This window comes from Glycine soja, chromosome 12, assembly GCF_004193775.1.
Source record: "Glycine soja cultivar W05 chromosome 12, ASM419377v2, whole genome shotgun sequence".
Classification (NCBI taxonomy): Eukaryota; Viridiplantae; Streptophyta; class Magnoliopsida; order Fabales; family Fabaceae; genus Glycine; species Glycine soja.
In genome coordinates, this window is record NC_041013.1 from 6,437,903 (window position 1) to 6,462,440 (window position 24,538).

General features: G+C 34.9%; 2 protein-coding genes and 2 pseudogenes across 2 annotated transcripts; 3 read left to right on the forward strand and 1 right to left on the reverse strand.

Annotated features, from left to right (window-relative positions):
• Window positions 1–385: 385 nt before the first annotated feature.
• LOC114379535 lies at window positions 386–2,559 on the reverse strand (annotated as a pseudogene).
• Window positions 2,560–13,750: 11,191 nt separating this feature from the next.
• On the forward strand, window positions 13,751–15,073 carry LOC114380319 (annotated as a pseudogene).
• Window positions 15,074–15,930: 857 nt separating this feature from the next.
• On the forward strand, window positions 15,931–23,845 carry LOC114379759 (superoxide dismutase [Cu-Zn], chloroplastic-like). Its single transcript, XM_028338459.1, has 8 exons — window positions 15,931–16,462; window positions 21,062–21,123; window positions 21,209–21,248; window positions 21,359–21,454; window positions 21,555–21,586; window positions 21,763–21,838; window positions 22,114–22,167; window positions 23,471–23,845. Exons 1-8 carry the CDS (start codon window positions 16,234–16,236, stop codon window positions 23,494–23,496), a joined length of 615 nt encoding a protein of 204 aa, XP_028194260.1. The 5' UTR covers window positions 15,931–16,233; the 3' UTR covers window positions 23,497–23,845.
• Window positions 17,611–20,459, forward strand: LOC114379758. Its single transcript, XM_028338458.1, has 3 exons — window positions 17,611–19,509; window positions 19,610–19,728; window positions 19,841–20,459. Exons 1-3 carry the CDS (start codon window positions 17,724–17,726, stop codon window positions 19,922–19,924), a joined length of 1,989 nt encoding a protein of 662 aa, XP_028194259.1. The 5' UTR covers window positions 17,611–17,723; the 3' UTR covers window positions 19,925–20,459.
• Window positions 23,846–24,538: the final 693 nt, after the last annotated feature.

Consider the following 24,538-nt stretch of genomic DNA (forward strand, 5'->3'; position numbering starts at 1 on the left):
GGAGTGTGCTTTCTTTTCACTTTCACCAATTCTTTCCATAAATTATTAAATAATCCAAGACCATCTCATTTCTATGATCCTAATTAATTTTTACATGACACATAATAAACATTTTTAATTTACAGAAAAAAGTTCAATTATGTGTGATGTGAAGATTAGTAGAAATTATGGTTTTCCTGGACTAATGTACGAATTTTTCCCATTGTTATTATATAAGCCTTTGGGCAGTTGCAATGTGATTTTCTTTTAGCACTCCCCTCCTCCAAAAAGAATCCAAAAAACTAATATTGTTCAATCATTTAATATTGTTTTCTTATCTTTTTCACATGAACTTTGTCATATGAAAATTGTGATGAAAAGATCCTCTCCCCCGTCAAACTATATCTTAAATTCTTAACTGTATCGGTTTTTGATTTTGGGAGCTTCGAATCTCGGTGTTCTGAATCTTTACATGATTTTCAGATAATGCCATCATGGCATTTGACAAGGAAGCCTAATTGTTTCTTAGGTTTTAAAAACACCAATACAACACAGCCTAAACCAAGTTTGTCCTCCTAATATCTAAGTTTGATAACTAAAATTTAATTTTAGTGTCGTAACAGAGTAACTCTGCTCAAAAAGAGTTGTTTCCATTCCCATGTTCATCTCACCATTTCAGTCACCCAAGATGAGCTTGATGTAGCAGGTACTCCCTGTATCTGTCTTGTGTTGTATGAGTTGCAATTTAGGCCATAATTTGGAATTGTACATGAGAGTTTACTCCACAATCATTGCAAAGTATCCACACCTGGTTTCATACAAACATTGAGTTAGATATATCTCACAATTCCTAGTACTAAGGCTTTAGAGTTGAGACTTGTTACTTACCATCTTGTTTTTGTAGGTTTCAGGCATTGGAGTTGAGGCAATCTGACCAAAAGTTTTAATTCAAGAATGATATATTATACGAAAACAGAATATATTGATGCAATCATATGCTCTTTAAAAAATTATATATAGAGAACAAATTGGCATCTACATACCAATTCCTCAAGCTTATTCCACACACTTGACATGTCACAGACGGATTTTGAGCAAACGGGACATGAGTACCTGTATCCATTTTCAAAGAATGAATTAACAAAACTGGCTGAATGATGAAGATTGTCTCAAAGGTATAAATAACACTAACTCATGGCTGAACAAAAATATTAGAATTCACATCTTGCTCTATATCACATAAGGAGCAGATATAACCTGAAAGTCAACAAAATGAAATGAAGTAAGTGAGCGAACAGCATCAAATATAGTTTAACATTGTGAATCAATATGATAAGAACCACATAAATATTAGAATTTTATTTTGCTTTATGATCCAAAAATATAAGAAAGGTTAAATTAATGAAATTGCAATCTTACTATATAGAAAAATGACAATGCTTTGGCAGCAAACATGAAAGTCTAATGGACATTATAGAAAAAAGTACTTTTTAATTTTTATGATCTCCCCCTCCCAAAATGCTCGTTCTACAAGGGTAAGTAACTAGATCATTTGACCAACAAAATCACTTATGCCTTTCAGACTTAGGGCCTGTTTGGGTATAAGCTTCTCTAGAAGCACTTCTAGAAGAAGAAAATAAGAAGAAAAATTTGAAATGAGATTCTCCAATAGCTAAAATGAGTTTTCCATTAGCTAATTTGTAGATGTCATCTCATCTTTTAGAGAAGTTATATTGGTGAGCTTCTAAAAATTAACTCATGCAGAGTTTATTTTTGTTTATGGAAAAGTTCATCTCATCTTTTTTCTTCTTATTTTCTTCTTTTAAAAATGCTTCTAAAGAAGCTTACCCAAACAGGCCCTAGTCAAATAAAGAATGGCTGGTCAAGTAGAGTAATTTGAATTAAGACCAACTTTTCTAATAGGCCGACCTACACTGGGAGGAGGGATCATGTACTATGATCGACTTACTCTATCACATTAATGACCAAGAAAGGCCTTAACAGAAGACTCACATTAAAAATGTGAGTCTTCTGTTAACATAACTCAACTAAATCCTAAAACGGTGAAACATTGGCAAGAACATAAATTTATACCTTAGCTTCATTATGGCAATGCCTACAGTCAAAAACCTCATCACAGCACGGCACTCTGATCTTGCATCTCCTTCTGTAATGCATGCACCTGACTCAAACCAAATGGCAGAAAAAAAAACATAAGAAAAATCTCTCTTTTTTCATAAAACAGAAAAAAAGGGAAATAAAATCTGAACCATACAACAAAAGCTGGAAAAAACTGAAAATGATCATCATCATAAGACATGAAGAAGTACCCAAAATTCAGAATTTCAGGTTCCATGGCAGAAAGTTGTGTGGGGCTGGATTCAGAGCACTCTGCTACAACAAGACAATGAAATAAAACAGCCTCTGCGGTGGTTTCCATAATAATATTGTGTGCTAGCTAGCTAGTAGTAGTTGTTTGGAGTCACACCCAGAAGAAAAGTTTGGACTTTGGAGTTGCATTTAAACGTTATTATTACTTATATTCTATAACAACAAGCTCGTGGTCGTGGCACACCGTTTCGCTTATCTGTCTCAATTTTTCTCTGTGTGACGTTATTCTCACAAGCTTTTTTTTTCTTTATATATATATAATATTAATATAAAGTATTTATTATTAACAGTCATACATACAAGAATTTTTATTTTCTTTCAATTTTTTCTTTACTTTACCTTATCGTATGCGACAATTCACGGTTTTACATAAAAAGATTTATTACTAATTCTAACATGTTTGAATTTGATGGATGAAATGAAACACGGATGCTTGATGAATAAAAACACGGCAAGAGAAATTTGGAGGTAACAAAGATATAGTGAGAGAAGAAAATGGTTTCAGAATTCATTTTCAGTTTGTAGAAATTGTTATACTCCAATACCAAAAAAAATTTGTTATACTCCTTTTTTTTTTTTCAGTTCCTACATTAACCCCTTGTTCTATGATTAGGTTAGCTCCTGTTTTAATCCGCCGTCTATTGAAATCGTATTGTGTCACCGTATTAATGTTAAATTTTATATTTAATCTAATATAAATTATCATATATGTTTTTTTTTTAAATATCATATATATTATGTCTGTTGACTTTATTATAGTTATCTAAAAGTCATATTAACTTTAGTGATTTATAGCCTTCTAAAAAACAATAACTTATAATTAAATGATGATATAAAATTATTTTTATAAATATAAATCAAAATAAGTTAATCTAGTTACATATAAAAAAGATATGAGTTTGATTTTCATTATTAATATGAACAACTTGTAAGTATATTTATAAGTATTATTGAGATCTGTTCTGAAATCCATCTAAGGTAAACTTTTCAACAAAAATAAAATAAAAATTACACAGTACAAACATTAACATTAAACTCTTATAACTATACGTATTAATAATTTATTGATAAAATGTATGATTGGATGGAAGGTCAAGATGATGATATCTACTCACTGATACTTTCTTATGATTTTTTAATGGTATTCATAAAACTAAAAAAAAAGCTATCCACAAACAGTAAACGTGGCACATAAGAAGTGGTTTCAACTTTAAAGATGCAGGTGATTCTTAAGCTGAGAAAGAATGATGAGGGTGGCGGTAATTCTGTACTCTCTAACATGTCACCCTAAAGCGCACGTTCTTCATCGACCACCGTGGGGAGTGGGGACCATCACCATCCAAAAAAAATATTAGATACATGTATGGGGGGTTAACTGTCTAAGTAACTTAAGTTACATATATAATCAGGAAAAATATATATTATATAAGGTAATAAGAAGAAACTATATATTTCAGTTAACCTTAAAAACTATTTATCATAAATAAGAAATCATTTCATAGTCCATCTTCATTGTGTCAAGCTCAATAAGGAAAGATTCACGCACCCTGAAGTAAAAAATGGATAAGCATTTTCATATTCAATATACTAGCACAAAGATAAGAACAAATAGGAATATGGTGGTGAAGAAAGTGATGGGATTTACGGATAAGGTTAATAAAAAAGTCAACAAAAGAAGGAGGAATAAGAATAGGATGCCTCAAAATAATGATGATGATTGTGATAGTGGATAAAATAGACGTAGAAGAAAAATGAGTACTAAGAGGAAAAAAAAAATGGTAGTGGTGGGTACAATATTTTTGGAGCTTCAATAATGAAGGAAACCGTTTGCTATTATTTGATATTTTAGAGGGTGTTTAGTTTAACTTTTTTTGTTTTCATTTTCAGTAAAAATAGAAAATAATAATAAAAATGTGTTTGGTTGAATTTTTGAAAACATTTTCAATGAAAATGAAAACAAAAAATAACCAGAAAATAAAAATAATAAAATTTTGTTTTCAGTTCAAAACAAAAATCTCATTTTGGATAAAATGAAAATACGATGACAAGGAATGTAATTTTAAGCAAATTTAAAAATACAAAAAAAATAATAAGTTAATATATCATAAATTTTCAGTGTTTTTATTTCCTGAAAATAGAAAACAAGAAATCAAATCAAACATGTTTTCAAAATTCTAATCTTTTAATAATAAAAATAGTTTTCAGAAAATGAAAATGCAAACTAAACACATTCTTAAATTTTCGATGACTAGTGATATATTTTTCCAAAAAATGCATTGAGAAACAATGGAAGGGGAGAAGGAAAAAATAGGCTAATTAATCATTACAAATTTATCTATATAGGAAATATCTTTTTTTTAAGAGAAAATAAAAATATTTCATTTCACCAATGATAATGGGTGAATATGGAAAGGAATACAATGATAATCACGAGAATCAACATGAAATCTTGACGTCCTAACTAGTTTATGAGTTGCAAGATTAATTTGTCTCTTTAACTACACTCACCTCAGAGTTGGTTACAAAAGAAAGCATATGCTTACAGTTTTCCATAATGTCATTAAAATTTGAGATTCCAATCCTACCAAAATCCAAGTGGTCCTTGATCATTTTACAGTCGATCCGTCTCAAAAACCACATTACTTAGGCGCAAAGATTGAATCCATTCAAGGCTTTTTTTGTAGTGCACCTGCCTCGGCTACTGGAGGAAGAGGGATACCAGAAAGAATAAGGTGATACTAATCCCAAAAGATAGATGCTCCTTAAAAATTGCCGCATCAAGATTGCATTTGATGTACCCTATTTGAGGAGGAGACCAGGTGGTGGCTAAATGTTGATTGCAATTGTTGGATGCGGGTTAATATTCTCTCAAATAAATTGATTGCGGCTTTTCCATATGCTCCATAAAATGATAGCTATCTTGTTCTTTTGATGGTCAGGTTGATTCTCCAAGAGTTTGAATGTCAATTCACGAAACCCTTTTTCAGAATTCATTAAAGGCTGAATAGTGTTAGACAAATTCGCATATTGCCAGAATTCTTGAGCTTTATCACATGCAATGAAAAAGTGCCATATTCATTCTCCAAGTGATTCGGGAAGAAACAACATTCATAGGAGCATTCAACACCTTTAAAGATAAGCCTTTGCCTTGTAGTAAATAACCTCTAAGAGCTCTCCAAAGGTCTTATGTGAGAACAAAAGTGTCTATTTTAGATTAATTTTAATGGCACACTTTCAACACCCAATTTTGTTCCATCATTTTATTTATTTATTATTATTATTATTTTTATACTTTTTTGCCTTAATAATTATTAGTGTCAACACTCATGCATCGTAAAGCTACTAACTAGTAGTTTATTTTTAAAGCTGAATCGAACTATGCAATCATCCTAGTTATTTTTTTTTTTTTTTTTTTTGCAATTTCTAGTTATAATAATCAATATTAATATACAATAAATTCGTCAGTGTTTCTTTTATTTTATGTCCAGTATTATCAATTATCAATTCAACTCTATATATAGTAACAAAAAGCCCAATTCTATAAAGGCCTAAGGCAAGACCTAGTACGCATCCACTGGGGAAGCCCAATGGGCTCACATTTAAAGAGGAAAAATATTGGAAATTTTTATTTCCACTCCCCCTTTTTGCTAATACACTCCTCTTTCAAATTTGATTATCCAAAAATAGATTTAGACATTATTTACACTCCCCTCTTTTTTGGAATCTAGTCTAACTTGATTACAATTCAATGTCTTGAAGCTCCTCCAACCACTAAGCACAATTGTGCCTACTAACCTTGAATTTTTCATCCTGAATTGTATTGATTTCCACACCAGCACACTTATATCCACACTTTGCATACATATCATTCATTAAAATGCCAATAACGAATACCAAATCCAAAAGACTTAAACTTTGCAAATTCTCGTGTCACTTATTTACACTTCCAAATACAACACTTGCAATTAACCATTATCAGACTTTGCTCCCCATTATCCATATCGACAGTTGTTATTTCATCATCCCTAACGACGTTCTCAAAAGGCTGAATTGCAATATCTACAAGGTACACACCACCATATCATGATTCCTTTACAGAGAAACACCCAACCAAATTCCCTTAAATCTGAAACCACCAAATATAACCTTTATCTAGCCGCTTAACATTATTCTAGACCCCGATGTGTGGAGCATAAACCCAACACGACAAAGGATATGATAATTTTCAAGTACTATTTAACCATTGCCAAGAGAGAATACACATGTATAATTACAGCAATAACTATAATGAGGTCGCAAAGAAATGCTAATCCTAATCAAAACACGCAGTGGGGAGTGTAAATAATTTTAAGAATATGTTTTCTGGTAAGAGGGTATTTTGGGTAAACAAATTTAAAAGGGAAGTGAATTAGGAAAAGGGGAGTGAAAATAGCACTTGCCAAAATATTACGCAATATAAACAATACACATACGATGATAACTATCAATATAAAAAAAATTAATTTCCAACAAACTTTAATCAAGAGTAAAAAAGAATGCAATAGATGATGGTCTTTTTTAATTGTTACATGATACATTATTAAATATTATTAATTATTCTTAATGAATTTTAAAACTTGAATATATATCATGTAGATGAGTTAAGATCATAAATACATTTGATTTAGAATCATTTAATATTTTCTCCTATAATTACATACACGAGATTAAGAAACTAATACATAATTGTAGTGCAAATAGAAACAAAATTCCTATTTCCTATTTTAGGCGCACACAAATATAAAACTTGTCTTACTATGGAATCTATATTTAGTGGTTTATGATGATCATGGTTTTAAATTATAGTCCACGACTGCAATTGTGGTCACAACATAAAAGATTTTTTTACTCATTATATCTGTATTAGGATTGTAGTTGTAGTTGTAGTTGCATTGGATCCATTTTTTACAATTTTCTGTAATGTCTAAGATCACAATGAAACTGTAATTGCGATCACAACGACAATTTAAAACATGACGATGATTATTGACTATTGATATATGTGGCTTATATGGTAAACCCATGAGAAAAATATGTTATTAAAATTGTTGGCATGTGAATATGATTTGGGGCAAACAAAACTTAAGATAAATGTTCAAGGCACGTGTAAGGGTCAGGTCAATGTATTGTGTCTCACACACCCTTGCGTGTCATCCATATTTTTCGCATAACTAATTATGATAAAATAGCAAAGTTGAAGAAAACAGAATTCATCTCAGGTTCAGAGGACTTCTGTTCTTCCTCTGTTGCTATATGTGCCATGATATTGATTGTGAGGGAAAACGAAAGGCAAAATTAAGACCAAAACCGTGCTTGCTTATCTCAGTTTAGATTCTCTAAAAAGAGTCAAACATGGAGAATCTAAAGCTTCAGCAATTTGCATTGATCAAGTCAATGAGAGCAACAGAAATAAGAACACTGCAAGTAGTTAGAGTCAGTATCTGCAGCGTTCAATTATTCAATCTCACTTGCATTTTGGAGTTGGTGTATCACAATACATCTTCAGTGTTACAGTAGTTAATTTTGTGAGAGTTTAATTCTGTTTTGGCTTTGTATATAAGAGAGAGTAACAGAATTTTAAAATTCTGTTATAAGTGCTAGCCTAAGAGTGAAGGGTTTGTATAAAAGGGCAATCATACATCTTAATAAAGTTTTTGTTTTTCATTCTATCATTTTCAGTCTCTAGTGCTATTTCTAGTGTGTGTGCAATTCTGTGCTTAGAAAACAGTGAGTGATACACAAGTGAATGTGTGAGGGAGTGAATTGCATCTCTTGCAATTGAGTGAAGAACAGTGTGTGTTCCAACAATTGGTATCTAGAGCATTGGTTTCGATAGAAGGGACAAGAATCGCTAAAAAAAGGTTCTTGGAGGTGTTCTTGAAGGAGTTCTTTGATGGCTGCAGTATCTGGCTCAATTCCTGCAAATCTACCAGTTCTCACAGGAAAGAACTATGAAAATTGGAAGATTCAGATCAGGGTGGTGATGCGATTCCAAGGGGTTTGGGAGTTCGTAGAAGAAGGTTATATACCTGTGGGAGAGAGAGCAACAGAGGAACAAAAGGCTGCTGATAGAGAAAAAGAAAAGAAAGATTGCAAGGCACTTTTCATTTTGCACCAAAGTGTAGATGCTGCTAACTTTGAAAAGATAGCAATGGCTCAAACCTCCAAAGAAGCATGGGACATTCTGCAGAAATCTCATGATGGAGCCACAAAAACCAAGAAGATCAAGCTACAAACTCTGAGGAGACAATATGAACTACTACAAATGGAAAAGAATGAATCAGTTGCTGATTACATCACAAAAGTGCAGATAGTGGTGAATTCAATGAAGGGCTATGGAGAAAAGATAACTGTGCAATCAGTTGTAGAGAAAGTGCTTAGAACCATGCCACCCAAGTTTGACCATATTGTGGTAGCCATCGAGGAATCCAAAAATCTTGAAGAGCTTAGCCTAGAGGAATTGCAGGGATCTTTGGAATCTCATGAACAGAGAATGAATGAAAGGATAAATGAGAAGAAAAGTGAACAAGCCTTGCAAGCACGGTCTAATCCAAAGAAGCATGGTGATAGATGGAAGAAAGACAAAACTGAAGGGAAGAGCAATAAATGGAGGGGAAATCAGAACAGTGATAAAGACCACAAGAAAGGAGGGGGATCCAATTCCGAAAACTCTTCAAATAGAAAGAAGTTTGACAAAAGAAGTATTCAATGCTTTAACTGTCAAAAGTTTGGGCATTTTGCTGATGAGTGTTACAACAAACCCAATAACAAAAGAGAACCTAAAGGTGATGATGCAAAATTGGCTCAGGAAGAAGATGATGACACTGAACAGGTACTGCTAATGGTAACTACTCAAATTGAAGGGGCAAGTGATAATTGTTGGTACCTAGACACAGGTTGCTCCACTCATATGACAGGAAGAAGAGAGTGGTTTCTCAACCTTGATCAATCTGTGAAGAGCCAAGTCAAATTTGCTGATGATAGAATCTTGACTGCTGAAGGAATTGGGAAGGTCCTTATCAAAACAAAGGATGGAGGTCAGTCTTGCATCACTGATGTACTCTTTGTACCAGGTATGAAAAGTAATCTACTCAGCTTAGGTCAATTATTAGAAAAGGGCTTTATGACTAAGCTTGAAAACAAGATGTTGAGAGTGTTTGACAGAAATCACAAGCTCATTTTGAAGTCCCCTCTTTCAAAAAATAGAACATTCAAAATTGAGATTGATGTGATAGAACAAAAATGTTTTACTACTACAGTAAACAGTGAAGAGTGTTTTTGGCATTACAGATTTGGCCATTTAAATTTTAGAGATTTGATTAAGCTAAACTCAAGAGAAATGGTGCTGGGTTTGCCTCAGATCAAGCCTCCTAGTGAAGTATGTGATGGTTGTTTACAGTGTAAGCAATCAAGAAGCACTTTCAAACAAAATGTACCAATCAGGGCAAAAGAGAAACTTGAGGTGATTTACTCTGATGTGTGTGGCCCTATGCAAACTGAATCTCTGGGTGGAAACAAATACTTCATATCCTTTATTGATGAATTGACTAGGAAAGTATGGGTTTACCTAATAAGAAGGAAGAGTGATGTCTTTGAAGTCTTTGAGAAGTTCAAAAATATGGCAGAAAAGCAAAGTGGCTCATTGATCAAGATATTGAGAACAGATGGTGGTGGTGAATATGTTTCTACAGAATTTCAAGAATTTTGTGATCAAGAAGGCATAATTCATGAAGTGACTCCTCCTTACACACCTCAACATAATGGAGCTGCAGAAAGAAAAAATAGAACCATAATGAATATGGTAAGGAGCATGTTGAAAGGCAAGAGTCTGCCCAAGTACTTGTGGGGAGAGACAGTGTCTACAGCTGTCTTCATTTTGAATAGGAGCCCTTCAAAGAGATTGGAAGGAATAACACCTGAAGAAGCTTGGAGTGGTGCTAAACCAAATGTGAGCCATTTCAGAATCTTTGGATCACTTTGTTTTAGGCATATCCCAGATCAGTTAAGAAGGAAGCTAGATGATAAAGGTGAACAAATGATCTTACTCGGATATCACTCAACTGGAGGCTATAAGCTGTTTGATCCGAAGAGTAAGCAGATAATAATCAGTAGGGATGTGATATTTGATGAATCTAGAAGCTGGAACTGGGAGCAGAATACTGAAATGAAGGGACCTTCAATAATGATAAGGTCAGAAGAGGAAGAAACAAGTGAAGGGAATGGTAATACCACTCAAAGAGAAGTGAGACCCCAGAGAAATGCACCCAAACCAGCTAGATTTCAGGGTTTTGAGATGTTGTCTGATGCTGATGTAAGTGCAGATGAGAATCTTGTACATTTTGCTCTGTTTTCTGAAGCAGAACCAATAAACTTTGAAGATGCTATGACTGATCAAAGGTGGGTTGAAGCTATGACAGAAGAGCTTAAATCTATTGAGAAAAATCAAGTGTGGGAGCTGGTATCTCAACCAAAATCGAAGAAGCCCATTGATGTGAAGTGGATCTATAAGATTAAGACAATTCCAGAAGGCAAGGTGGTCAAGTATAAAGCTAGACTTGTGGCTAGAGGATTTTTACAGAAAGCTGGGATTGACTACAGAGAGGTGTTTGCACCAGTTGCTAGAATTGAGACTATTAGAACAGTAGTGGCAATTGCTAGCCTAAAGAATTGGACAATGCACCAACTAGATGTGAAGTGTGCTTTCTTAAATGGTCCTCTTGATGAGGAGGTCTATGTGACTCAGCCACCTGGATTCTCTATAGCTGGCCAAGAGTCAAAGGTTCTCAGGTTGAGAAAAGCTCTTTATGGACTTAAGCAAGCCCCAAGAGCTTGGAACAAGAAAATTGACAGTTTTATGATGAAAATTGGCTTTGATAAGTGTAGCTGTGAGTTTGGAGTCTATGTAAGATCCAAATCAGTAGGTAATATCATTATTATATGCCTCTATGTGGATGATTTGTTGATCACTGGTGGTAATGAAAGTGAGATAGCAGAACTGAAAAGGGAATTGATGAGTGAGTTTGAAATGACTGATATGGGGGTTCTATCCTATTTCCTTGGATTTGAATTCAAGAAGACTGAGAGAGGTATTTTGATGCACCAGAGCAAGTATGCAACAGAAATATTGAAGAGATTCAACATGGTTGAATGTAATTCAGCAGCAACACCAACAGAGGCAGGTCTTGTACTTGAAAAGGAGGGCAAGGAAGACAAAGTCGATGCAACTGAGTTCAAACAGATTGTTGGTTCTCTCAGGTACTTGTGTCATTCAAGACCTGATTTGGAATTTGCTGTTGGACTGGTAAGTAGATATATGAAAGGACCCAGAATTCCTCATCTGCTAGCTGCCAAGAGGATTCTAAGGTTCATAAAAGGGACCATCAATGCTGGAATTTTATTTCCAAATAAAGACAATAGCAACTCAGAGGAATTGATGGGATATACTGATGCAGATTGGGGAGGAGACAGAGATGACAGAAAGAGTACTACAGGTTACATATTCATGTATGGTGCAGCACCAATATCGTGGTGTTCTAAGAAGCAATCCATAGTGGCTCTATCAACATGTGAAGCTGAGTATGTTGCAGCTGCAATGAGTGCTTGTCAAGCTGTCTGGTTGGACACATTACTACAGGAATTAAAAATCAAGGAGAGTGATGGAGTGAAGCTTTTTGTGGATAATAAGTCAGCTATAAGCTTGTCAAAGAATCCAACCTCTCATGGTAGAAGCAAACACATAGAAACAAGGTTTCACTATCTTAGGGATCAAGTGAACAAAGAGAAATTGAAAGTGGAGTACTGCTGCACATTTGATCAACTTGCTGATATTTTAACCAAACCCCTCAAATGGGAGAGGTTTAAAATGTTAAGGGACAAAATTGGCTTGATGGACTTAGGAGATCAGAATTAAGGGAGGGTGTGAGAGTTTAATTCTGTTTTGGCTTTGTATATAAGAAAGAGTAACAGAATTTTAAAATTCTGTTATAAGTGCTAGCCTAAGAGTGAAGGGTTTGTATAAAAGGGCAATCATACATCTTAATAAAGTTTTTGTTTTTCATTCTATCATTTTCAGTCTCTAGTGCTATTTCTAGTGTGTGTGCAATTCTGTGCTTAGAAAACAGTGAGTGATACACAAGTGAATGTGTGAGGGAGTGAATTGCATCTCTTGCAATTGAGTGAAGAACAGTGTGTGTTCCAACAAATTTAAAGCAAAAGCATGATCATTGGCTAACAATATATAAGCTAAACGTTTGGGTCCAGCTTGCATGTAGGTCAGCAATTTCGTAGTATCAGCAATTTAATGTATTATATTTAGTCTCAATTGTTATCCCTTCCTTTCCCTCAGAGTTCTTCACATTTCATTGTTACCACAGTAGATCAACAGACATTGATTGTTCCAATTTAATCAAAGATCTCAAATTTGAATTCTGGATATACAACTATATTAAATATTTGAAAGTAGAACTTTATGGCCCACAGTGATTCACTCAAGTATGATCGTCTTTAGATGTCTTCTATAAAAAAAAAACATTCAAAATCACAACAGAAGTATATTAACAATATTTTCTCAAAAAAAAGCTTTTCAATATTTGATTCTTTAACTCATCTTCTAAAGACACTGTTAGCATTCTGCTTATTTATTTTATACAATCTAATTTATTAAAGTACGCGAGGAATAACGTCATTATGTTCCAATTGGATTCCGTTCACACACATATTAAGCAGGAAATAACTGTTCTCATGCTCAGAAAGTGACCATCATACCAATGAAGAAGCGATAACACAATTTTAATTAATTGTTACACCAGTTCGGAAATGTGTTCATGCACGGCGGCGTCACTCAGCAAATTAAACAAAACAACATATATCTCTATGCTAACCAGAGTGATATGATAATGTAAACCAAAACTGTGACTAGGTATTTTTTTATCCATTAGAATTGAAGAATATCAAAAGATTTATAATAATTCATACATCTTATTCAAACAATTGAGTTAGAACCCCTTAACAACTGGTGAACATTTCCTAAACTTTATATACATAGTACAGAACTCACATTAGTGATAACAGCAATAACTTATTACTTGTAACACAAAAAAACCCATGATGACCGAGAAAGGAAAAAAAGAAACGGCTGCAATTAACTTCATTAGGAATACAAGGTAATTTTCTAATCAAGTGGAACTTGATTATAATTTTAAAAGATAGAGCTTGGTGTAGCGAGTTCTTATTCTACTCACACCAAAACAATCATATTAATATATAGTTAGCCTTGCCAAGTGTCAAACATCTATATATTATATATTACAATTAGACCACTCACCAAAGTGTACGTCAACCATGGACAAAATGAATTTTCATCAAGATCCTCTAGTGCACATTAAGGACTTTGAGGTGCATGACTTTGTTGAAGATCCCAACTTAGATCAGTTCATCGACTTGATTCGTTGGGAGCATAAAGATGCCATCTATAACTTCAATTCTAAGTCTATCAATGAAGCATTCATTGTTGATAACTCATTCTTGTCACACCCTGCAATCCCATTTGATCACTGCAATAGTAATTCTGTGAATGTTTATCATCCAATTAGCTATACACATAGCTCCTTCTCTTGTTTTGATGGGGAAGCCAAGGAAGAAGGAGGAGGAGAAGAAGATAACATGGGGGATTCTTCTGCTACAACAACCACCACCACAACAACAACTAAAAGTGTTAATCCTAAGCCAATACCAAAAACTGATAGGTCCAAGACTTTGATTTCTGAGAGGAGGAGAAGAGACCGAATGAAGCAGAAGCTTTATGCATTGTGGTCATTGGTTCCCAACATAACTAAGGTTGGTATGTCCTTATTATTACTGCATATTATAAAATTACAAAAGTTTCATTGTTGAGAAAGCTTGCCCTTGTAAATTTCACGATTCATACAAAACAAACTTGATAAGTGGCTTATTAGTAAATTAATTAATTCTGACATGCTTTACATTTGAAAGTTTAATATAACTGATATATAATACATAAAATTAATTATATGCACAGATGGATAAGGCTTCTATCATTGGAGATGCTGTTTCATATATGCATGAGCTTCAAGCACAAGCCAACATGCTGAAGGCTGAAGTTCAAGGACTTGAAACATCCTTATTGGAGTCCAAAAATACCAAGGATTGATTGAAAACCCCATGAAGGTTCAATTCACCAACAACAACCGTTCAATCTGCAAGAAGATAATCAAGGTTTTTGGAACAAACCTAGTTAATTCCATAAAATGTTTTTAGTTTTTTCTCTGCCACCTATTGTAACAACTTGAATAATGTTGCTTTGTAGATGGACATGTTTCAAGTGGATGAAAAAGGGTTTTATGTGAAAATAGTGTGCAATAAAGGAGAAGGGGTGGCTGCCTCACTGTGCAAGTCTCTCGAGTCTTTGACAGGCTTCAATGTTCAGAGTTCAAACTTGGCCACAGTTTCTGACAGTTTTCAACTTACATTTTCATTGAATGTAAGTTATCCTCTCCTTGAAGTTTAGTTATCAATCTTTCATTTTATTTTATTAATTAATAGTCTTGGTTTTTGGTTACTGATTTTGTCAATGATGTGTTGAAACCAGGCGAAAGGCCCTGAGCCAGAATTTAACTTACCCAACTTGGAAGTTATGGGTGACTGAAGCTTTTGTGAACCAAGGCTTTGAATTCATACCTTTTTTATGCTTGACTCTTTCAATTTATAAACTGTAATATTAAGGTTGCGTTATAGCTATTATGATGAGACATGAAGGTCTACAATATATATACATGTATCTAGGTGATGGTAAGTGGTTAACTATGAGCATTGACATGTCACATATAACTCTTTATTTTGAGCCATTATTATCAGATAATAGCCGTATCAATTTTTAAGAACCAATATTAGTAGAATGTGTATGAAAATGAATCAACCCTGCAAAGAGATTCACTTGTTTTATGTTGACGCCGGTGTTTATCTCAAAAGATATTAAAATTGTTAGTTTAGTGTTACACTTTGCAAGACTTGTATTAAAAATTGTTATCGCAAGTACATTAAAAATAGTTTCTATGTGAAAATTCATGTGTTATATTTTATTAGGTTATAAGTGTGAGGTGAAGTCCCACATCGAATAAAAGTGTAAAGGTTAAGTATAATATAAGTGAGGAGAAGTCCCACAGAGGATTTTTAACCGTAAAAAATTATTTAATTCTTTTTGAAGAATTTTTAGGTACCATAAATTATTTAATTTATTTGTAATCAAATTATACCTGTAAATTTTTTTCACGGAATTATCATTAAGGACAAACAAAAACATATTTTATTTTTACAAAAATCAAAATAATATAAAAAAATTTATGAGAACGAAATTAATTATTTTTAAATTTTATGGAAACCAAACATATTTTACCATAAATTTTTTTTTGGTTCATGACATGCCAAAGTATGCTATTTTAATCACCTTGGAATGGGAAAGCTCTCTCCCTTCGCATGTTTGAATCTTTTTCCTCAATAATCAATATTGTTGGGAGAGCAAAGCAAACATTTATTCTAATATAATTTTGCACGCTTTAAAGAATTTAGTTTCTAATTGTTTGCGATGCACAGATTTATAAGTTTGGGTAGTTTTCTTTTCTTTTTCTCAGTGCTAGAAAAAAACTAAATTTAAGAAGCAGACAAAAAGCAAAAGGTCTAGAGTGTGGAGAGTAAGCAGTGGCTCTGTGAGTGAGTGAGGATTATATAATTTGCTTTCACCACCAACCAACCACAAATTCACACACACATATTCTTTGTTGCAATATCACAAACACCTCGTCCGTCACAATGCAGCTAGCTGTGGCGGCCAACGCTGTCGTTTCACCGTCGCCGTTCCGACCTCATCCCCTTCTCCGGTCATCCTTCTCCGGCGTCTCCGTTAAGCTCACTCCCCAATCCATAACGTTTTCACGCTTGAAGCCCCTCACCGTCTTCGCCGCCACCAAGAAGGCCGTCGCTGTCCTCAAGGGGACCTCCGCCGTCGAAGGCGTCGCCACTCTCATCCAAGAAGACGATGGTTCGTCCTCTCCTTTCCTTAGCAATAATAGTTTTAATTATAAAATGGTGCCAAATGCACAATAATGGAACTAACTAATGTATCTTCAAATGAAACTTATTAGTTATATAGTTGTAATTAAGGATATGGGACTGGTTACTTAGTTCTTTGCTATTGTTTGGTAGATGTGTTAAGTTGTTCTACTTACAAGAGAACTGCTGCTTTTTCGTTTGAGAAATTGAAATTTTATAATTTCTTTGCAAAATAGAGAGAGAAGAGAGAAAGTGTATGATAAGATAGTTGAAATGATGATGGAAAGAGTTAGGAAGAAAAAAGTAGTGCTAGTGTTGTCGAAAATTGAAGTATGGATAATGTAACTCTTTTCATTATGGAAAATGTTAAAAGTCGTCCCAATTTTGGAGTGGATAGGTGTATGGAAGAGAGAAAAAGTAAACATGTGATAAGTTAAGAAAACACAAAGGTTGAAGAAAAATAGGATGGAAACAGTGGCAGATCTAGGACTCTGAGTGGGGGCAATTTTTAAAAAAATAAAAAAATTATCACATATATGAAGATGAATTCATATTACATAAATAAAGATATAAGAGTGAGAATATGTGATAGCAGTGTTGTTAAATGGCGGTCATGGCGGTTTTCCATGGCGGATTTGCGAAAAAACGCCACCGAATAGCGGTGGCGTGGCGGGTTTGGGATGGCGGCGCCATGGCGGCTGCCATAGCCATGGCGATCGTGGCGGGATGGCGGAAATGGCGGAAATCTGTTTGGCTTTTGTCCGCGGTAGGAGTTGGGCCGACCCGACCCAACCCTACCCGGTTATTCATTAACCTAAAAACCCTCCACAGCTTGCGTTTGTCATAGCTAGCCGTCCCTCCAACAGCTTGCATTCAGAACGACAGAACCTCCCTTGCCTGCGTCCCTCCCGAACCCCGCCGCACCCAGCCGCCGCCGCGACGAGGCCCGCAACGCACGAACGCCGGCGACGTGCTCCGACGACGAGCCCCGGCAACGCGTGACACCACCCCTTCTTTCTGTCTCGCGAAGGAAGAAGACGAAGAGAGGAAGAAGATCTGCTTTTTTTTTTTGGGTCAGCTGATCTGCTTTTTTTTTTTTTGGGCTTTTTGCTGTTTGACACCTCCCATTTTTCTGTCTACAGCTTTTTTTTCCTTTTGCTATTTGACACCCCTTTTTACTGTTAACAGTCCCTTTTTTTTTTTTCCTATTTGACACCATAATTTTTTTTTTCTGTTCAGTCCTCTTTTAAATGGCTGAACCATCATCCGATGCTGCTACTGCAAGTGCAACGAGGAAAAATAAGGCAGACCTAGGCTGGAAATATTGCCATTCACTAGTGGAAGGAGATACAAACACCATTGTTTGTAATTTCTGTGGAAAAATCACTAAGGGAGGAATAACTCGAGCCAAACAACACCTGATTGGGAAGTCGGGCAACGTTGCAGCTTGCAAGAAAACTCCCCCAAATGTAATCGAAGAGTTGAAGGAATATATGGCTACAAAAAAAAGTGGGACCACTTACAGTACTTCTGGCAGTGGTAATATGGCAAATATAAGAGATTTTGAATTTGGTGAACCGATTGGATGTGATGGAAGTGAAGAAGATGAGTTTGCGGACTCTTGTAATGCTGCTGCAAGTGCAAAGACAAAGTGTGAGACTAAAAAAGGACCAATGGACAAATTCTGTAAGAATTCAGAAAATGCAATCAATCGGAGAAAAATGGAGATGCTGAGGCAAATGAACATAAGAGAGTCAATGGATAAGAATGAAGTATTGAAGGTGCATCAACATATTGCTCGCTTTTGGTACCAAGCAGGTTTGTCATTCAACCTCATTAAATTGAAAAGCTTTGAGAACATGGTTGCAGCCATTGGTCAATATGGGCCACATTTGCCCATTCCTAGCTATCATGACATCAGAGTTCCACTCTTGAAGAAGGAAGTTGAATATATTGAAAATTTGATGAAAGGCCATAGGGAGCAATGTGTCAAGTATGATTGTACTATTATGTTCGATGCATGGACTGATCGGAAACAAAGATGCATCATTAATTTTTTGATTAACTCTCAAGCTGGTACCATGTTTTTGAAGTCTGTTGATGGCTCTGATTTTGTAAAGACAGGTGAAAAGCTTTTTGAGTTGCTTGATGCCATTGTGGAGGAAGTTGGAGAAGAGAATGTTGTTCAAGTTGTAACCGATAATGGGAGCAACTATGTTTTAGCGGGTAAGTTGTTGGAGGAGAAAAGGAAACATATTTATTGGACTCCTTGTGCAGCTCATTGTATTGATTTGATGCTTGAAGATATTGGGAAGCTTCCCTTGATAAGGAAGACAATTAGAAGGGCAACTAATCTAGTTGGGTTTATCTATGCCCATTCTAGTACCTTAAGTTTGTTGAGAAATTTTACAAACAAGAGGGAATTGGTGAGACATGCTATCACTAGATTTGCCACTTCTTATCTAACCTTGGAAAGGCTTCACAAAGAGAAAGCCAATATTAGAAAAATGTTTACTTCTGATGAATGGACCTTGAACAAGCTATCTAAGGAGCCTAAGGGAAAAGAAGCTGCAAAGGTAGTGCTCATGCCTTCTTTTTGGAATAGTGTGGTTTACACTCTTAAAGTCATGGCTCCACTTGTGAAAGTGCTTCGTCTTGTGGATGGTGAAAGGAAACCAGCCATGGGCTATATTTATGAAGCAATGGACAAGGCAAAAGAAACAATTATCAAGTCTTTCAACAACAATGAAAGCAAGTACAAAGATGTGTTTGAAATCATTGATAAAAGATGGAATTGTCAGCTTCATAGGCCATTGCATGCAGCTGCCCACTTCTTAAATCCAGAGTTCTTTTATGACAACACTGACTTAGAGTTTGATTTTGAGGTCACCAATGGTTTGTTTGAGTGCATTAAGAAGTTGATTCCACAATTTGATGTGCAACAGAAAATTCTAACCGAGTTGCATCTTTACAAGATTGGTGCTGACCACTTTGGTTCCGACTTTGCAATGGCTCAAAGGAAAACCCATTCTCCTAGTAAGAAACTTTTATCATACTATTTTTTTTATGTATTAGTGATTTAGTGTTATAATTCAGAATTCTAAGTTATGCTCTTGGTTGGTAATTGGTATTGCAGCATATTGGTGGCGAATGTTTGGGTCACAAACTCCAAATTTGCAGAAGCTGGCTATTAAGATTTTGAGTTTGACTTGCAGTGCTTCAGGATGTGAAAGAAATTGGAGTGTGTTTGAGCAAGTAATTGTGACAAAACTCTAACTATACTTTTTAATTTTATTTAATTTTGATGATCAAGTTATATTTGGAGTATATTTGAGATTGAAATCAACATTTATTTATTATGTTGTAGATTCATTCCAAAAAAAGAAATAGGCTTGAGCACAAGAGGTTGCATGATTTGGTGTTTGTCAAATACAACCAACAATTGAAGTAAAGATATAATGCAAGAGATGAAATTGATCCAATTTCTCTTAATGATATTGATGTATGCAATGAATGGCTCGTGGGAGAGATGGATCAAGATGATGATAATGATGCTGGAAATGATTTGGTATTTGAAGATGATGATGCTCTAAATTGAGCAACTGTGTATCAGGCTTCGGGGGTTGGAGAGTGTAGGATGTATACTAGGCGGAAAAAGCAAAAAACAAGTGTTGCTGCTGCCCAAACTTCTAAAAAACAGGCAATGGTTGTTGGATCTTCATCAAGGAAGCAAAAAGCAGTCCAAGAAAATGATGAGGATCTAGATGTTGAGGAGAATATTGATGTTGAATCTGAAGAAGAAGAAATCATGGTCAATTTTGAGGCGTCTGATGGGGAAGAGGGAGAGGGAGATGCTCCATTACCATATGATAACAACGAAGATGATTATATTGGGATTGGAGAAGATGATTAGAGCCTCAACCTTCACTTTGCACTTTGCATTATGTTTTTATCATTTTCTTATTTTGAACTCTTTAATGAGTTTATTTGGTGTTGGTACTTGATTATTGTATGAACTCATGAAACTTTTTTAGTTTATTTGAATGCAATCCTTTGTTTTTTTCAATTTCAATGAGTTTATATATATGTTTTTTTTTTTTGTCCGCCATGACATCCGCCATTTTCCGCTACGCCATCCGCCATATTTTTATGGTGGATTTTTGACTTTCCGCCATGAACCGCCATCCGCCATTAACAACATTGTGTGATAGTTGGGTTCAAACACGAAGATAAGAGGTACATAATATAAAGTTTTAAGATAAATATTTGCATTTTACTAAAATAAGAGGGTCCATGTACTTACTCTCACATGTGAACAGGTAAGGAGGTTCAAATACATAAAATTAGGGGTGCAAAATATAATATTTTAGGACAAATAGTCAAATACTAGTAGTTTTATTGAAATGAGGGGGTGCATTTGCCCACCCTCACTCCCAAATAGGTCCGCCGCCGGATGGAAATGAGATGGAAGGGAAAGTGAGTAACCAAGTGTGTGTTTATAGTTAGCTTTTTGTGATGTTTCAGTGTCAATTGTTGCTTTCATGTGCTGACTATTGACTAACTAGCTGTTTCTGTGTGCCATGAGTAGGCCCGACGACAGTTTCTGTTAGCATCACTGGCCTTACTCCGGGGCTTCATGGTTTTCACCTAGTGAGTGTTTGCTTCCCTTCTTACTTCATACCCCTTCCTTTAAAATGTTTTATTTTTAAATCCTTTTTATCAATTTTACTTGCAGCATGAGTATGGTGATACCACAAATGGGTGTATATCAACAGGTAAGGCTGCCAGACCTTAATTTCAATTTTTGCTTCTTTTTTTTCTTTTCTTGCCGTGGTTCGGTTCAATAGAGTAAGTTACAAGGGTTTGTTTCTTGAATGACTTTCAGGAGCACATTTTAATCCTAATAACTTGACACATGGTGCTCCTGAGGATGAAGTCCGTCATGCGGGTGACCTGGGAAACATAGTTGCTAATGCAGAGGGTATTACTTCTTTCCTTTCTCATTTGTCTTCCTCTACTATGTACTTCTTTCTGGATCCTGGACCTGCTTATGTATCATTTTGTCAATTGTTTAAACACAGGGGTTGCAGAGGCTACAATTGTGGATAATCAGGTGCTCTTTTTAATTTGTTTTTTACATAATAGTAGTAGTTGTTCTTTTGATACGCATTTATCAAATCATGGGTTTTAAGCCTGTGGGTCTTAATTCCGAATCATTTTGAAGTTTGAACTATAATTCCTTTTTGAAAGTAGCTAATCATGTTGTATTGTATGGCATCAAACATGCAGATACCACTCTCTGGCCCTAATTCAGTAGTTGGAAGAGCCTTGGTGGTCCATGAGCTTGAGGATGACCTTGGAAAGGGTTAGCTATTTCATTTTAATATTTATTTATATTTGCCTTTAGATCCTGTGCTGTGGACAAAATTACTGTCACAAGCTTCAGCACTTGTATTTTACCTAAGTAAACAGTAATGAATATGAACTTATCATGGGAGGAATGACATGAATTGGTCATTTTTCTTGACATTTTATATCTATCATTGCAACTTTAGTCTTGTGTAGTATGATATTGATGTGTTAATCATAACTGGAGTATTTTTACTTTGGTCTTATCTGCATTTGCTTATACTTTTGTAGGTGGGCATGAACTCAGTTTGACAACTGGAAATGCTGGTGGAAGATTAGCGTGTGGTATGAAAAAAAATATAAATTCAATCAGTTCTATGCTTTTCATATTCACCTATTCATCCATTCCAACATGATTATATATATGTTATTTGATTTACTCTTTGCCTCAATGTTCCAAGATGAACTATTGTCTATAACATCATGATCAATTTGCATTTTTGATAAAAAGCACAACGATTTCCTCACAAACTTGGTTTGATAAATAATGCACGATGTTGAATAATATACAGACAAGCTCTATACTAATTTTTGAAAGTCGTGCACTTTAGTCTGTGCTACGTAAGCTGGGTCATGATCTATATCGGAGATGAATACTATCTATCAACTACCAAATTGAACAGAGACATGATTTATTGACATGCATATGCTGCTAAATGTTAGTTCATGCACATAATTGATGTAGAGAAATGGTGACTAGAGATCTAGAATATCTTTGTATATTTGCTTTCAGATCTATGACAACGATATAACTAGGGTTGTCCAATTAAAGCAAGGAATATATTTCTAATTCCTCATTTTCTTGCCTCCTTAGATATAAATATAGGCTAGAAATCAAATTTGATAAATTTCATGTTGAATGATTTCTGTATCCTGCATTTAAAAAGGAAATTACAAGCTTGAATACTTGTAGTTTTCTGACAGCTTAGTAGTGGTTGTATTTAAACTTATTAATAGATTGATGTATATATTACTATGAATCAAACTTGCAGTTTGTGATGAAAACATTTGGTGTGAAAAAGCTTTAGGAAGACTTATCATCTCTAGGGCATTGATTATCCCATTGAATGCTAGGCTTGGCATTGGGGCGGGTAGGCTGCCAGGACAGGTTTTTCACAAGCCAACCCCACACTGCCCCTTTAGGGATTAAAACCTGAACTTGCCTTGCAAAAAAAATATTAAAACCCGCAACCTACCTGTCTTACCCTGCCCCTCACTCATGATTATTTTAAATTATATATTTATTCAATAGTTAACCACAATTGTAAAATTAATCTATTATTTCATGTTAAATGACAATATTAAGAATAGTTTTTAAACTAGTGAAGATAAGTTAATATAATTTCCTTTATTAGTAACTTAGGCAAGCATAATGTTAAGTTAGATAAGGGATTAAACCTGCGATGTGCAGGGTGGGTATTGCTGGTCAGGGTGAACTTGTCAAGCTTATTCAGTAGTCCAATTTTCAAAAGCTATAGCTGATTTATATGTCTGCTATTTTTATAATGTTTATACTCCAATCGATCTGTATTACTATAAACTTTATGTTTCTCGTCTATGACAATGCGTTGTGCTTGCATGTTTGCAGGTGTGGTTGGTTTGACTCCAGCATAAATAGTGAAGCAAATGTTTTTGTAGCAGTCGTGTTATTTTATCTGATGTTATGTCTTCTGTGAAGCATGATGACTCACGTTCTTACTTTCTTCAGTTACCAATGCAAACTGTAAAGCATAATGTCCTTCTAAAGATGAGTGTGCAAATGAATCGTGAAAACATGTTAGTCCTTTACTGGAGATTCATCATGCAGTCGAGTGTGTACTCCCCAATAAAATTCATCATGCGGTCAGATGTTTATTCCCCAACGAAATTGATTTGTGTAGTCCTTGTTGCCTGCTTGAGAAAGAACCTATGTTAATATTCTATATTAATTATGCAAGTGCAACAACTGGTTACTTGTGTCTAACTGTTCTTTTTCCTCACTGAGCTATGCTGCAAAGGACTCTAATGTTCATATAATCAGTTGGGGTGCAGGATTTTCCCTTCATACCGAAACAGGAGTAAGGATACGTAGATGAGAACTCGAGTGAAATGTTTTAGGATTCATATCTTACTGGCACTCTTGCAGGCTAGGCTAGCTTTCCAATAGTAAATGGACCATCGTTGGAAGTTTTTTTTTTTATTATTTAATTTCCTTAGGAATTAAAGAGTGCTAAGTGATTTATAATAATTTACAATCATATTTAACCAATTGAATTAGATTCTCTTGACGGTGGAAGCTTGTTGTTAAGCCCGATAATAATATTAATGATTAAATAATAAAGACAGGAACTTGCTTGTCTTGCAAAATGGTTCACGTCAGGTGAAGAACAATAAGCCCCAACTAACAGAAAAGGTGAAGATGCATGAATGAAAATCCCACATGCTAACCAATACGGGTGCTCGTCTAATTATTGTTTTATTCAGGATTTACATGTTTCAACTCACTAGTATTTGCCCCCAATATACTTGGAATATAATAATTTCTTAGTACTGCATGTGTTTGGATGATCTACAAAAAATTGTAATTTTATTAAAGTTGGAGCAGGAGGCATTGCCCTCCCTGAGGAAATAAGACTAGATGCCGAACTTCTACTATAATATTCGTCTTCCCTCCTAG